This window comes from Aplidium turbinatum, chromosome 5 (genome assembly GCF_918807975.1).
Source record: "Aplidium turbinatum chromosome 5, kaAplTurb1.1, whole genome shotgun sequence".
NCBI lineage: Eukaryota > Metazoa > Chordata > Ascidiacea > Aplousobranchia > Polyclinidae > Aplidium > Aplidium turbinatum.
In genome coordinates this window covers 19,273,566-19,285,748 of record NC_137476.1, presented here as the reverse complement: position 1 = coordinate 19,285,748, position 12,183 = coordinate 19,273,566, and the positions used below count along the sequence as shown (strand labels likewise).

The window sequence follows — 12,183 nt, the reverse complement described above, 5'->3', positions numbered from 1 at the left end:
AAATATTGTTAGATTTGATATTTTTGTGATGTCCTGACATAAGACTTCATTTTGACCAAGTTTGGTCCATGTACCTTATGGGGTGGAATAAACCTTCCGAGGGGGTCACATTAAGGGAAGTCACTTTGAAGGCATCTTACATCACCTTTCCACCCGAAAATATTGTTAGATTTGATATTTTTGTGATGTCCTGACATAAGACTTCGTTTTGACCAACTTTGGTCCATGTACCTTATGGGGTGAAATTAACCCCCTGGGGGGTCACTTTGGGGGGAGTCTTACATCACCTTTCCACTCGAAAATATTGTTAGATTTGATATTTTTGTGATGTCCTGACATAGAACTTCGTTTTCACCAAGTTTGGTCCATGTACCTTATGGGGTGAAATTAACCCCCTTTTTGGGCTTTTTAGGGGGCTCTAGGGTCCAGATCCACCCGGTGCGGTCAATCTTCCATACTTTTTGTGAGTGACATGGTTGACCCCAGTAACTTCAAGGGGTCAAACCTTTTGTACCTTATGGGGTGAAATCTTCTGTCGTAGGCTCCCAGACTATATGAAGAGGGGCTAAAGACGTTGAAGAATGGTGTGAGTCAAAGAAAAATATACAACCACTTCTCAAGCGACGGTCTAAAACGTAGCCTACCTCGTTTCGGAGATTCATTAAAAAATGTTCCGCTATGCAAAAAAGGGTTTTTTTACTGCAAACAAGGTTCTACCTATCAGTATCGTTAAGGTGACCAGATCGGTAGGAATAAAGGCATGCCGTTCCAACTACTTGATAGTTAATACAGTCTTCGTTATTTTCGAAAGCTTATTTGGTGTAGGCTACTCATGTAAAAAAAAGTTTACTGAGGTAAAATACAGCATTATATTAGTATGGTGCATTATATTATGCCTGGTACAGACTGCGATAGTGACCATGTTCCAGTTGTCTGCTCTCTGAGGGTCAAGCTAAAGAGATGCAAGAAAACTAAGCCAAACCCGAAATATGAAATTGATCTACTACGTAGAAATCCCGAAATACGTACAAAATTTTCCGCCTCAGTCAAAAACAAATACGATTCGTTTGAAAGGCTAAAAACAACAGATAAAATACTGGAACAATTTAAAAATAGCGTGTCGGAATCACTGGAAGAGTTCATACCACTAGTCAAAACTGAGAAACAAAAGAAATGGATGACATCTGAAATTCTTGACCTCATGGAAGAAAGAAGAAAAGCAAAGAATAATAAACAAAGATACAAAATTTTGAACAAGAAAATTAAAAGGATGTGTGTTGATGCTAAAGAAACCTGGATAAATACTCAATGTGAAGAAATCGAAAATGTTAAAATCAAAGATAGTAAATATATACACAAGAAGGTGAAAGAGGTAACAGGGAAGAAGAGGTATTGCTCACAAGCAGGATGCATCAAGGCAAATGATGGAACTATTCTGATGGACCAAAAAGATATTCTGCAGCGTTGGTGTGAATACATTGAAGAGCTGTTTTTCGACGAACGCGAAAACAAGCCAGGCATCTCCAAACCCATGGAAGGTCTTACTATTATGAAAGAAGAAGTAACAATCGCTATGAACAAAACAAAACATGGAAAAGCAGTTGGACCAGATAATATCTCAGTTGAAATTATCGAAGCTTTAGATGAGTGGGGTTTAGACCTAACCACTGGGATCTTAAATCATATTTATGACACCGGAAACATCCCTAGTGATATGGTACGTTCCATATTCATAGCTTTACCAAAGAAAACTGGAGCAACAGAATGCCCACTCCACAGAACAATTAGCCTTATGAGTCACCTAACAAAGATCCTACTCCGAATCGTGATGATGAGATTGAGACCAAAACTAAAACCGGAAATTTCAACAGCACAGCTTGGATTTGTCCCAGACAAAGGGACCAGAAATGGAATTTTTACATTAAAAATGTTAACAGAGAGATGTATAGAAAAGAACAAGCATCTTTATCTATGTTTCATAGACTTTTCTAAAGCTTTTGATAAGGTTTAACATGCCAAATTATTCCATATACTGCATTCTTTAGATATCGACGGTAAAGACCTCAGAGTCATACGAAACCTCTATTGGGAACAAACGGCTGCAATACGTATAAATAACGATCTTAGCGAATTCAAACCGATACAACGTGGCGTCAGACAAGGATGTGTCCTATCTCCAGACCTATTCAACGTTACAGTGAGATGATTTTGAGAGACATCGAAAATATGAATGGAGTGAAGGTTGGAGGACAAAATATAACAAACTTGAGATACGCTGATGATACAGTCTTGATAGCAGAATCTGCAAACAATCTAACCTACAGGACTTATTAAATTCTGTTGTCAATAACAGTAAAGCAATGGGTTTAGAGTTAAATTCAAGAAAAACAGAATGCATGACGGTTTCAAAAAAGAAAACTTATCCAAATTGCAACCTAACACTCAATGGTGTTAGCCTACAGTGAAACAAGTTGATAAATTTAAATATCTTGGATAGGCTACATTATAACTTCCGATGGCAAAAGTGACACTGAAATTAAAAAGAGAATCGCCATAGCAAAGGATACTTTCAGTCTCCTGGAGGAGGATGATGAGGGCTTGATGCTTGGTGGCCAGGTGCTCGATGATGTTGAGCTTGCTGGCCGTGATGCCCTCGGTGTTCAGCTGCAGTACGGTGGGTCGTCGGTACTTTTCGACAGTGCGAGCACTGCCGTGCCTTGAAAAGGGCATTTCCCTACCCACCCTGCGCTGAACAGTCTCATTAGCTCTTGTTTGACAAGCTTCGTTTCGCATACGTATTTTGTATAATTTCGTATGTTACTGACGGGGGGGACCACGTGAAGGTGCTTGTCTTCCTTGTCTTCCTCTTACTTTCAGTAAAATGAGCACAGTCTTCAGAAATCGCAACATGACAATAAAGACCAAAATTAAACTTTTAAAAGCATATGTAGAATCAATTCTAACCTACGGATGTGAATGCTGGACAATAAGTAAAGATATGAAGAAAAGACTAGAGGCTGCTGAGATGTGGTTTCTCAGAAGGATGTTGAGGATATCTTGAACTGAAAAGAAGAGTAATGACGAAGTTATGAAATTGGCAAATGCAGAAAGGAGATTAATAACAACAGTTAGAAGGCGTCAGATGCTATTTGTAGGTCATATTCACAGACATGGAGATTTGGAAAAATTAGCTCTATTGGGGATGATACAGGGAAAAAGAAGCAGAGGTCGACAAAGATTAACTTATTTAAACAGCTTGAATCAATGGGCCACAAACACAACAGTTAAAACGAACGATTTTATACAAATGGCAAATGACAGAGAAGTTTGGAAGACCATGATTGCCAACGTCTGTATCAGATCAGGCACATAATCATCATCATATTAGTAGATGATATCATAAAATAAATCCTATGCCTCTATAAAACCAAGAAATAACTAAAAAGAAAAAAAAATTGAGGAGAAAGAGAACTTTTCCACTGTTTAATATACCGTAGATGGGCATGTTGGCCACGTGGCCAACTTACCTTCCATGGTGGGCCAAATTACCCTCACAGGAAGGCAAGATGGTCCATTTTAATTTTTTCGGAAAACTTGAAAAATTATATAGCCTACCTAAGAATGTTGGTTTGATGCCAGCAGTGTTGGGCGCGATAACTCATTTTTCAGTTAAGCGATAACGATAATCGATAAACGAAAAATGCTTAAAGCGATAACGATAAACCATAAATCAAAAAAAAAGTTAAGCGATAACGATAAACGATAAAATTATCGCCGATAATGTCCGATAACAATATTTTTTTTTTTTTTTTTTTTCTTGATTGGCGCTGCCCCATCATAAGCAGCACGAACTGTTTTCACAACATGACGAAAAATCGAACATAATATACTGTAAAGGGACAAAACTTTTGTAAGTTATGCATGAATAGAATCGCAACAGCGGCAGGGGGTATCGAATCTTCAACCTCTTGATCTAGAATCAAACCACTGAGGTAACCGCCGTGCTTATAATTATACCTTCAGATACCAGTTGGATGCTTTTATCGGCGATTATCGGCGATAATCAAATATTTTCTTTGGCGATAACGATAAACGATAACTGAAAAAATAATTGAGCGATAACGATAGGCGATAAAAATTTATCGCCGATAATTATCGCCGGTAAATTATCGCCAATAAAGCCCATCACTGGATGCAAGAATATGTCAACTTCTAGAGTGATAAATTCTCTACTCTTCAATAGCATTCGCTTTGACATATGTTTTGTTATTAGCTCACAAATTCAATTTTATATTTTGCTGGGTCAACTTACCTGGCCCAGCAAAAATTTTATATTTTGCTGGGCCAACTATTTTGCTGGGCCAACAGTCTCTCCTACTGTTTTTTTTTTCTGTGATTAACAAGAAAAGTTCAAGGCAAGGATGAACTCACTGGCTGAATGCTGGACGGTCACAATTGGACGGTAGCCTCTTATAACATGCTGTGATTGGATGGTAGTTTCACTGCAGTCATTGGGATCTGGCAGAATGTCTTGTGGCTTCCTCAAGTGTTACAATGTTAGGCCCAGTGTTGCCACCAAAAAATCGCTATGAATCCCTACAGGCGTCATTCAAAAATCCCTATATTTCCCTATGCATTATTGACAATACGTGCACCACAGTTTCAATAGCACTGCCCCTGGCTTCCTAAATAAACTTTGCAAAGTTGGATTTTGTGATCAAGTGTCCATAGAAATAAACCCAAAAAATTTTGATGTGTGTAGTAGTCCACCCCGATACCTCAGTTGCTTAAGCGCCCGACTTTGTGCACAAAGAAATCTCAAGATCAAATAGTGCTGGTTCAAGTTTCGGGGTATGCGCTTGAGTAATGCATTTTCATGACACCAGCTCTCCATTCAGCGGCTCCCAGTGCACAGAATAATTCAAAGACAACAACATTTCGACAATCGGAAATTTCACTCTGCCAATCTCGGTAATCGGGGTGCTACTCAAACTGTGGTAGCCACGCGTGCCTTTGCCCGTACACAAGCACTTGGCCGCCTGTACGCACATAGGCGTAGGGGAAAGGTAGTTTAGGTGCGAAAAAATTCTCGCTCATATAGCCTACTATAAGCAGAGATGTACGTATACGCCGCAAATTCTACGCCGTAGACTTTTTGTGTACGCTAACGCTTACAGCCACATTTTTTTGGATAGTTGTCGCTTGAGGCTACGCCGTAAATTTTTCGCGGTTTTTTAGCGTACAGCGTCAACGCATACTTTTCAATGTATTTTTTTTGCTACAACACGCCAATACCTTCCAGCGCTGCAGTTGAAAAAATGTTTTCAATAGGCAAAGACATATTGAAACCAAAACACAGCAAAATGTCAGATGAACACTTTCAGATGCTTGTGTTTCTTCGTAAAAATTCAAAATAAAACTTGTTTGTTTCGAGTGGTTTATACCGTGTGAATGTTTGGCACCCAGCAAACAAAATTAGTTTACGCTAGTGTACGCGCTGACGCTGACGCCGCCAACTTTTTTACAAGTTACGTTGACGCATACGGCGTATGGTTTTTCGAACGTTTGCGTTTACGCTGACGGCGTCAATATTTTTGTATGCGCGTACATCACTGACTATAAGTAAAAGCGCCCGAATATTTTTTGAGACAAAGCATAGACCACCTGATAAAAAATTCTACACTGCTCCCAATAGTCTGGTATAATTTGAATTATTTGAGAATAAAAATCAAAAATAAGTTCAATTTTAATAAAGTATGAAACATACTGAAATTTTTTGTCCAAATTTTTATCAAATTTGCCAGATTTTCGACTAGTTGAATAGTTTTAGGGGTGCGGTTGCACTTTATTTAACATTTGCATAACTATTATTTGAACAAAACATCAAAAATAAGTTCAATCTTAATGAAGTTCTTGAAACATGCTGAAAGTTCTTGACCATATTTTTAATAAATTTGCCCAAATTTACGACAAATTGAAAATTTGGAGTTACTGTTGCACCCTTAGCTCCTACGCTTATGGGTACGACGCGACTAGTTTGAAAATAATTTTTTGAGTAGGCTATTGTTTTGTGATGAGCAAAATGTACTTTTCACGATGCCCAGGTTGTATTTCTTTCTCGGTATAATTTCCGTAGTTTCTTATGCTGTTAAAAGAGTTAATTCATAAATACATAAATAAAAGACCATCACTTTCAAACTTAACTGATTCCGATTTGGACAAAATAAAGTGATAACTGATAGCCTATTGGGAGACGGGAGTGTTAAATTGTCAAAATTCTTTTGGACAATAGGCCTACGATGCATCACAATGAATATTTAGCTTTATTGCAACAAATGGTGCTGGTCTGCCGAAACCGCAGTATGTTGTTTGTAGAGTTTTGCTCAACAATGACCCAATAAAACCATCAAATCTAAAGTGATGTTTAGGGCCTGGATTCAAAACACAGAGAATTACAATTTATTTTACTTGTAAGGATGATTTTATTAAGATTTTAAATGTTTATTGGCTGTCTAATGAAATTTTGTCTTCCTGATGGATATTCTACTAATTTGACTATCTAACTCCATTAAACTATTTCCACACATTTATTATTCGAAATATAATTTTTAGCTATCAGAAGGTGTTCGTATAATATTGTATGTCTACAACAAAAATATATTTAAGCATTATAGCCTACTGTAGTGTAGAATAATGAAACAATAAGAAGTTATGAACTATCACATTTTAACAGTCATCCAAATATTGTATACGGTCTAATTTTTATTCTCTCACGTGTCTCGTGTCTCTTCGTTTCTCTCTGTCGAAGGTCGAATGTGAACAGTTTTATTTTCTGTTTCCTTTTTTCTATTTAAAGCAGCTCAGACGGAAAAATACAAAATCTTTAGAAAATGACGCAGCCTATGAGTTAAAATGGTTCACTTGCCAGCAAGGAAAACGTGTTTGGAATGATAGCCTACTGGAATGATAGCCTACTGGAATGATAGCCTACTGGAATGATAGCCTACTGGAATGATAGCCTACTGGAATGATAGCCTACTGGGTTGCTACAAGTAGAACTAAACTAATTTTTAAAAGGAAACGAAACGAATTAAAAACCTGCCCAAGCACAAATAGGGTATAGGCTAGCCTACGCCCTACAATGCAATCTCATAGGCTACAAATGAGAAAGCCTTGTGTGCATCTTATGAAGTACCGGAGCATTAAGGAATGTAAAAGCTCAAAAGTCACAAACTGTCAGCAAAATGTTAGTCAAGACTGTTTGTAAATTTGATCATTGTAGATTTGTAATAAGCTCCTAAGATTGGACTTGTTATTGTCAGTTTTTTTCGTTTGAAATGTGTGACCGGTACGGTGAATGACAATAAAACATCTGCCGGTACGCTGAATTAAAAAGTTAGAGTAGCACTGAACGGGCTAAACAAGTCTTACTCGGTCCAAGACAAGACCGATCAAATTAAAATCTCCTCGGACGTGAACAAAAGCAAGCTGAGTACTGACTACGTTAATTTAAAGTTAATTGGCTGTGGTTTTGTCTAATTCATTGAATGTGATCGCTTTTGTTCTTTGACTTTCCTTTTTTTTTTAAACGGAGCAAGTAAATCACATGGAGACACGCTAACAACAAAGCTAGATGTTTTTATTGATGAGCAAGAGGCCAAAAACAGCCTATTGAAGCAGCCATGGTTTATGGAAGAGAACCATAAACCATGAAATGCTGAGAACTACTGGTTCTAATCTTACTGGAGCCTATTCTGAAGACTATCTCACTCTAAAGCCAATGAAATAAACACGAGAGTTATTCTTTTAAAAAATATACCGGTATTGGCTAAATAAGTAGGCCGATCCTTTAACCAAATGTTGTTGCTCACGTTACTTTCCGAAAAACCTTTCCAGTCTGTTTCACCCTTGGAGATCATCAATTGATTCTTAGTCAAAGATAATATTTAAATATAAACGATTTGAACTATTATGACTTCTTATTACAACTGCAGTAGGCTATATTATATTATAAGTTATTCTATTTGAATAAGAAAACAAACCAGTTTGCTTTTCTCATTACTGATTTTGATCTATTGGAATGAACGTTTTCTGAATATTCTAACAACGGTGAAATCGACTGTTAATCATTGAGATAAATCGAAACAACATGGCAACAACATGGCAACAGCATGGCATCAACATTGCGATATTTCCGGTAGAAACGTTTTATTAAAAAAGTAACAACGCAAGCAATGGCGAAAACTGTGACCATAAATCGACCAATCAGAGTAATGACATAGCTGCAGTGGCAGACAAAAGCAAAGGACAAATTAGAAAAGTTTGAACAATTGTTTTAAACAATTGAAACAAGCACGACGTAAAACATTGCTAACCACCTTCATAACTTACGGTCTGTTTACTGGACCAATGGTCACAACCTTTCAGAATCAGTTCAAGTTTAATGCCACGATCTTCATTTCCAACAAATTGCTCACAGTGTTCTTGTTCTACATCTTTTAGCTGGTGAAAATTTTCTCATCAAACTTTTTGTGGGAGACGCTAAGGGAACTTTAGGTCCCGGTTTTGACGAGTATTGGCATTTCTTTGAAATTTCTTCTGAAACAAATATGAAAATGTACTTAATTTGTAATATTTAAAATCATTCTTACATAGGATAGTTAAATTTTGTTTAATATAGACAAGAAACGTTTAACCGAAAGCTAAACTACACAACCAGTTTTAGCATATTTTTTGATACCTAATGCGGTGTGATACCAAATTTTCTGTGTAGGCTATGTGTTATAACAAAGTGCATTCTCCACAAATGCTTTATCAATATGCTATCTATTGACAAACCAGGTTGGATAAGTTACAATAAGTGCTGTTGGTTACTACACACATTATTCTCAAAAAACATTTTCTTAAAGGGGTATTAAAGGAAAAACCTGACTTGGCGATTTTCCACGTTCTTAGTGTTTAACATGCTACCATAAAACGATTTTCAATAAAATTTTGCCCCATTGCGGTCTGACCACCATTGTGCGCGTGCTTTTGTCAGAGCTTTCAAAACGAGATTGGCCTGAGCAACGAAGCGTGCGACTGTAAAGAACGTCATAAAGTCTACGTCATAAAGTCTAGCAATCAACTGATCACGCAATAATTGTTACTGCGGGCGATTTGACTGTAGGCTATGTATGTATGTACATCAAAACAGCACATTTCAACATCAAAACAGCAGACAGTTTGCTCAAAACATCAGATGTGGTAACGTGGCTTTTGTTATTGCTGGACTTTATGACGTATTCTTGAGCTGTGTTTGCACGTTTTGGTCATTTTGAAAAAAATGAAAATAAATGAAACACTGGACTTTGGGCCTTGCCAGCGCCATTGAAAACAAATTTTTTTGGGTAATTGTTTTTGAAATGTATTCTTGAATGTTCAGTTTACTCATTTTAATGCTTAATTCCGGTTTGAAATTTTCCTTTAGTATGCCTTTAAAACTGGACTAGAATTAATATACGGTTTTTGTTTTAGAAGGTTCAAGTTTCTTACCTTCATTTACTTTTTGAAATTTTATTTTTCTGTGGAAGCTAGTTCCAATGTTTTTTATTGCTTGTTGCCACGGCTCGTATTCGTCTTTCGTTGGTTTCCGGTAATTGCTAGTTGCATCGCAGATGTTTGCTGCAAAGCAATACATTCAATTAGAATAAAAATTGAATTGCAGTCAACGTTTCAAATAAATTTGGTTATGATAACGATTTAATCTAGGCTACATGTAAAGCAAGTTAGTTAAACTACAATCGTATTGACTCATGCTTATAATCGTATTGACTCGTGCTTACCTTTTAAACCTCCCAGTAAAAATGTTCCAATTGTTTCTTTCGTTCTTCGGTTTTTGCCAATAACTTCAAAAACAACTTGTTTCTCTTCTAGCTCTTCAGGAGTAAATCCATATATTTTGAAAACATGATGGAACCTAAATTAAGAAAAATGCAATAAGATAATTTGGTAATAGCATGGCCTAATCGAAATATTTCTTCTTCAACTTTATGTCAAAATATGTTTTCTATAAATTTTGCCAAAGGTTTTAAATTTGAAATTATTTTTGGCAACTTTAAATTCAAAAGTGGGCTGTGCAATGTGCATGCTTTTTATATAATTATATCACCTTGAAGTTCCTTTCAAGTTGACATATTTTGATTTTGTTTTGAGACACTTCTGCTTTTTTTTGCTTTGTGGATGCATAGTACACGTTATCTTGCAAGTGTCATATTTTCCTGCTCCATCTTGCATCCAGTTCAGGAGATATTTTGCTTTTAAAACAGTGATGAGCAGTTCTGATGTCACAATCGGACTTTTCTTTCTGTGAACGGGACTCACATTAAAGATATCGCAGTCGTTGATGTCACTTTTGCTAGGAAATGAATTTCTGAAAATAAAAAAAATGTTTAAGTAGGCTTAGAGAAAGTGAAAACAAAAGTTTTCAATATTCGAACACACAGCTTACAATTACTGTACTTCACCATTTTTATTACAATTACAACACACATTTTTAATTACTTTACAATTACATATTTTGTAGGTGAACGTTGTTATATGAATGCAGCAGAATTGAAATAAGTGGAAATTGTTGTTCACTCGACATTGTAACATAAAAATTCATGAGCGGTAGCCTATCTGGTGTAAATTCTTACAAGTACTTTTTTAGTAACATAGGCTACAGTAGTAAGCTTTATCAGTACAATATCTGGCATTGTGTTGGATTTATGCCACAGACGTGCATTTTAGTTGAATATAATTAATATCTTGTTTCACCACGGCCTAATTTGACTCATTTAAAATCTTAATTGTAATGCAATATTTTGCACGAGTTACAGTCACGCGTTTCTAGCGTCAAGACAAAAGAGGGCTTGAATTATTATTTATTGGTGTTGTTCGCTGAAGTCGAATCTATTTATCATATTATTTTTGCATACTTTCTTGCAGCCACGATGCGTTAGAAAATAGCCGACCCTCAATTAGCTGAAGGACAACACGTCATCGTCACTCACCTTCGAAACGCTTCTTCGCTGTAGTTGACGTCATCCGTGGTAAACTTGTATTGCATTTGTATTTCAAGCTGCGGAGCCTAAAAATATTCCTTGTTAGTTACAAACTTATTCATCGTTTTCAGCTTGTCACATTTTATTTGATACTTTGACTGCTGAAACAGCCATATTTGTTTAGCTGATCTTTGGGGAGTTCTATTTACTTGTCGACTTCACAATGAAACAATAAGCCTACTATTTGTCATTAGTAGGCAGAGTTTTTCGATTGCAACAGCTTAATACAGAGAGTATAAAGAATAAACAATGGGTAAAATTTCAACTATAACCAATCTGTTTGGGTTTCATATAAGCTGAATGTTTTTTTAACTGCTCAGAAATATATTTACCTTTAACTTTCGTTTAGCTTCAGCAATTTTTTTTTCAATCACTATTTCATCTTCTCGTTGATAATATTTGGTCAAAAACGAATCTTCTCGATGTATTCCGAACGATTCCATGGCAGTTATCGCTCTATCTTTCTCTCTGTGCTCCCACTGCACTGAGTACCTGCGTCGGTAGTCGATTGCTTTGTCCAGTAATGTCGGTTCCTCAGGTGAACAGTTTATATCTGACTTATTACATTCCTTGTAAATTTCGTCTCTTATTTGTTGCCTCATGTTGTAAAATCTATAATGGTTTGCTTGGGTCTAAAACACTTCCACAACTCCGGTCTACAAATTGCTTGTCATGCAAATGATTGCTTCGGCATCTCGCTGATGCTTATATAGGCCTAGGCCGCGCATTAAATATAGCTCAAGCGCTAAAGCTGGTCGATCACGACTTACTGCAGGTACTTTCAATCACTCAACTCTGGGCTACTTTTTCTGTCATAAAAAAAGCAGCCAAACATTTGAAGGTGTTTAGCAATTCAACGATCCATTTGTCACAACAAACAAAATCATAACTTTTTCTAAGAAATTTTGAAATTAGCAATTTTCTGTTTCTCCTAAAACATAAACAGAAGAAAAAGGTTACTTCAGTTTGGCATTTTTGTCAACCTACTGCAAATCGTAAAAAAATAAAAAATTCTATTTAGGTGATTTTATTTTTACCACGCTTCTTTGAAAGTGTTTTAAAGCTTTTATAAGATATCTTTAACACCTGCATTATTGTT

At 36.4% G+C, this 12,183-nt stretch overlaps 1 protein-coding gene across 2 annotated transcripts; it reads right to left on the bottom strand.

The window, feature by feature from the left end:
• Positions 1-8,237: 8,237 nt before the first annotated feature.
• LOC145771398 (uncharacterized) lies at positions 8,238-11,936 on the bottom strand. Of its 2 annotated transcripts, none has more exons than XM_082583158.1 (6): positions 11,417-11,936; positions 11,034-11,110; positions 10,151-10,411; positions 9,825-9,958; positions 9,535-9,663; positions 8,238-8,598 (listed from the first exon to the last, which is right to left on the bottom strand). In XM_082583158.1, exons 1-6 carry the CDS (start codon positions 11,684-11,686, stop codon positions 8,474-8,476), a joined length of 996 nt encoding a protein of 331 aa, XP_082439284.1. In that variant the 5' UTR covers positions 11,687-11,936; the 3' UTR covers positions 8,238-8,473. The 2 variants fall into 2 exon arrangements, with proteins under 2 accessions (XP_082439284.1, XP_082439285.1); XM_082583159.1 differs by having other exon boundaries at positions 8,238-8,595.
• Between the last annotated feature and the right edge of the window lie 247 nt (positions 11,937-12,183).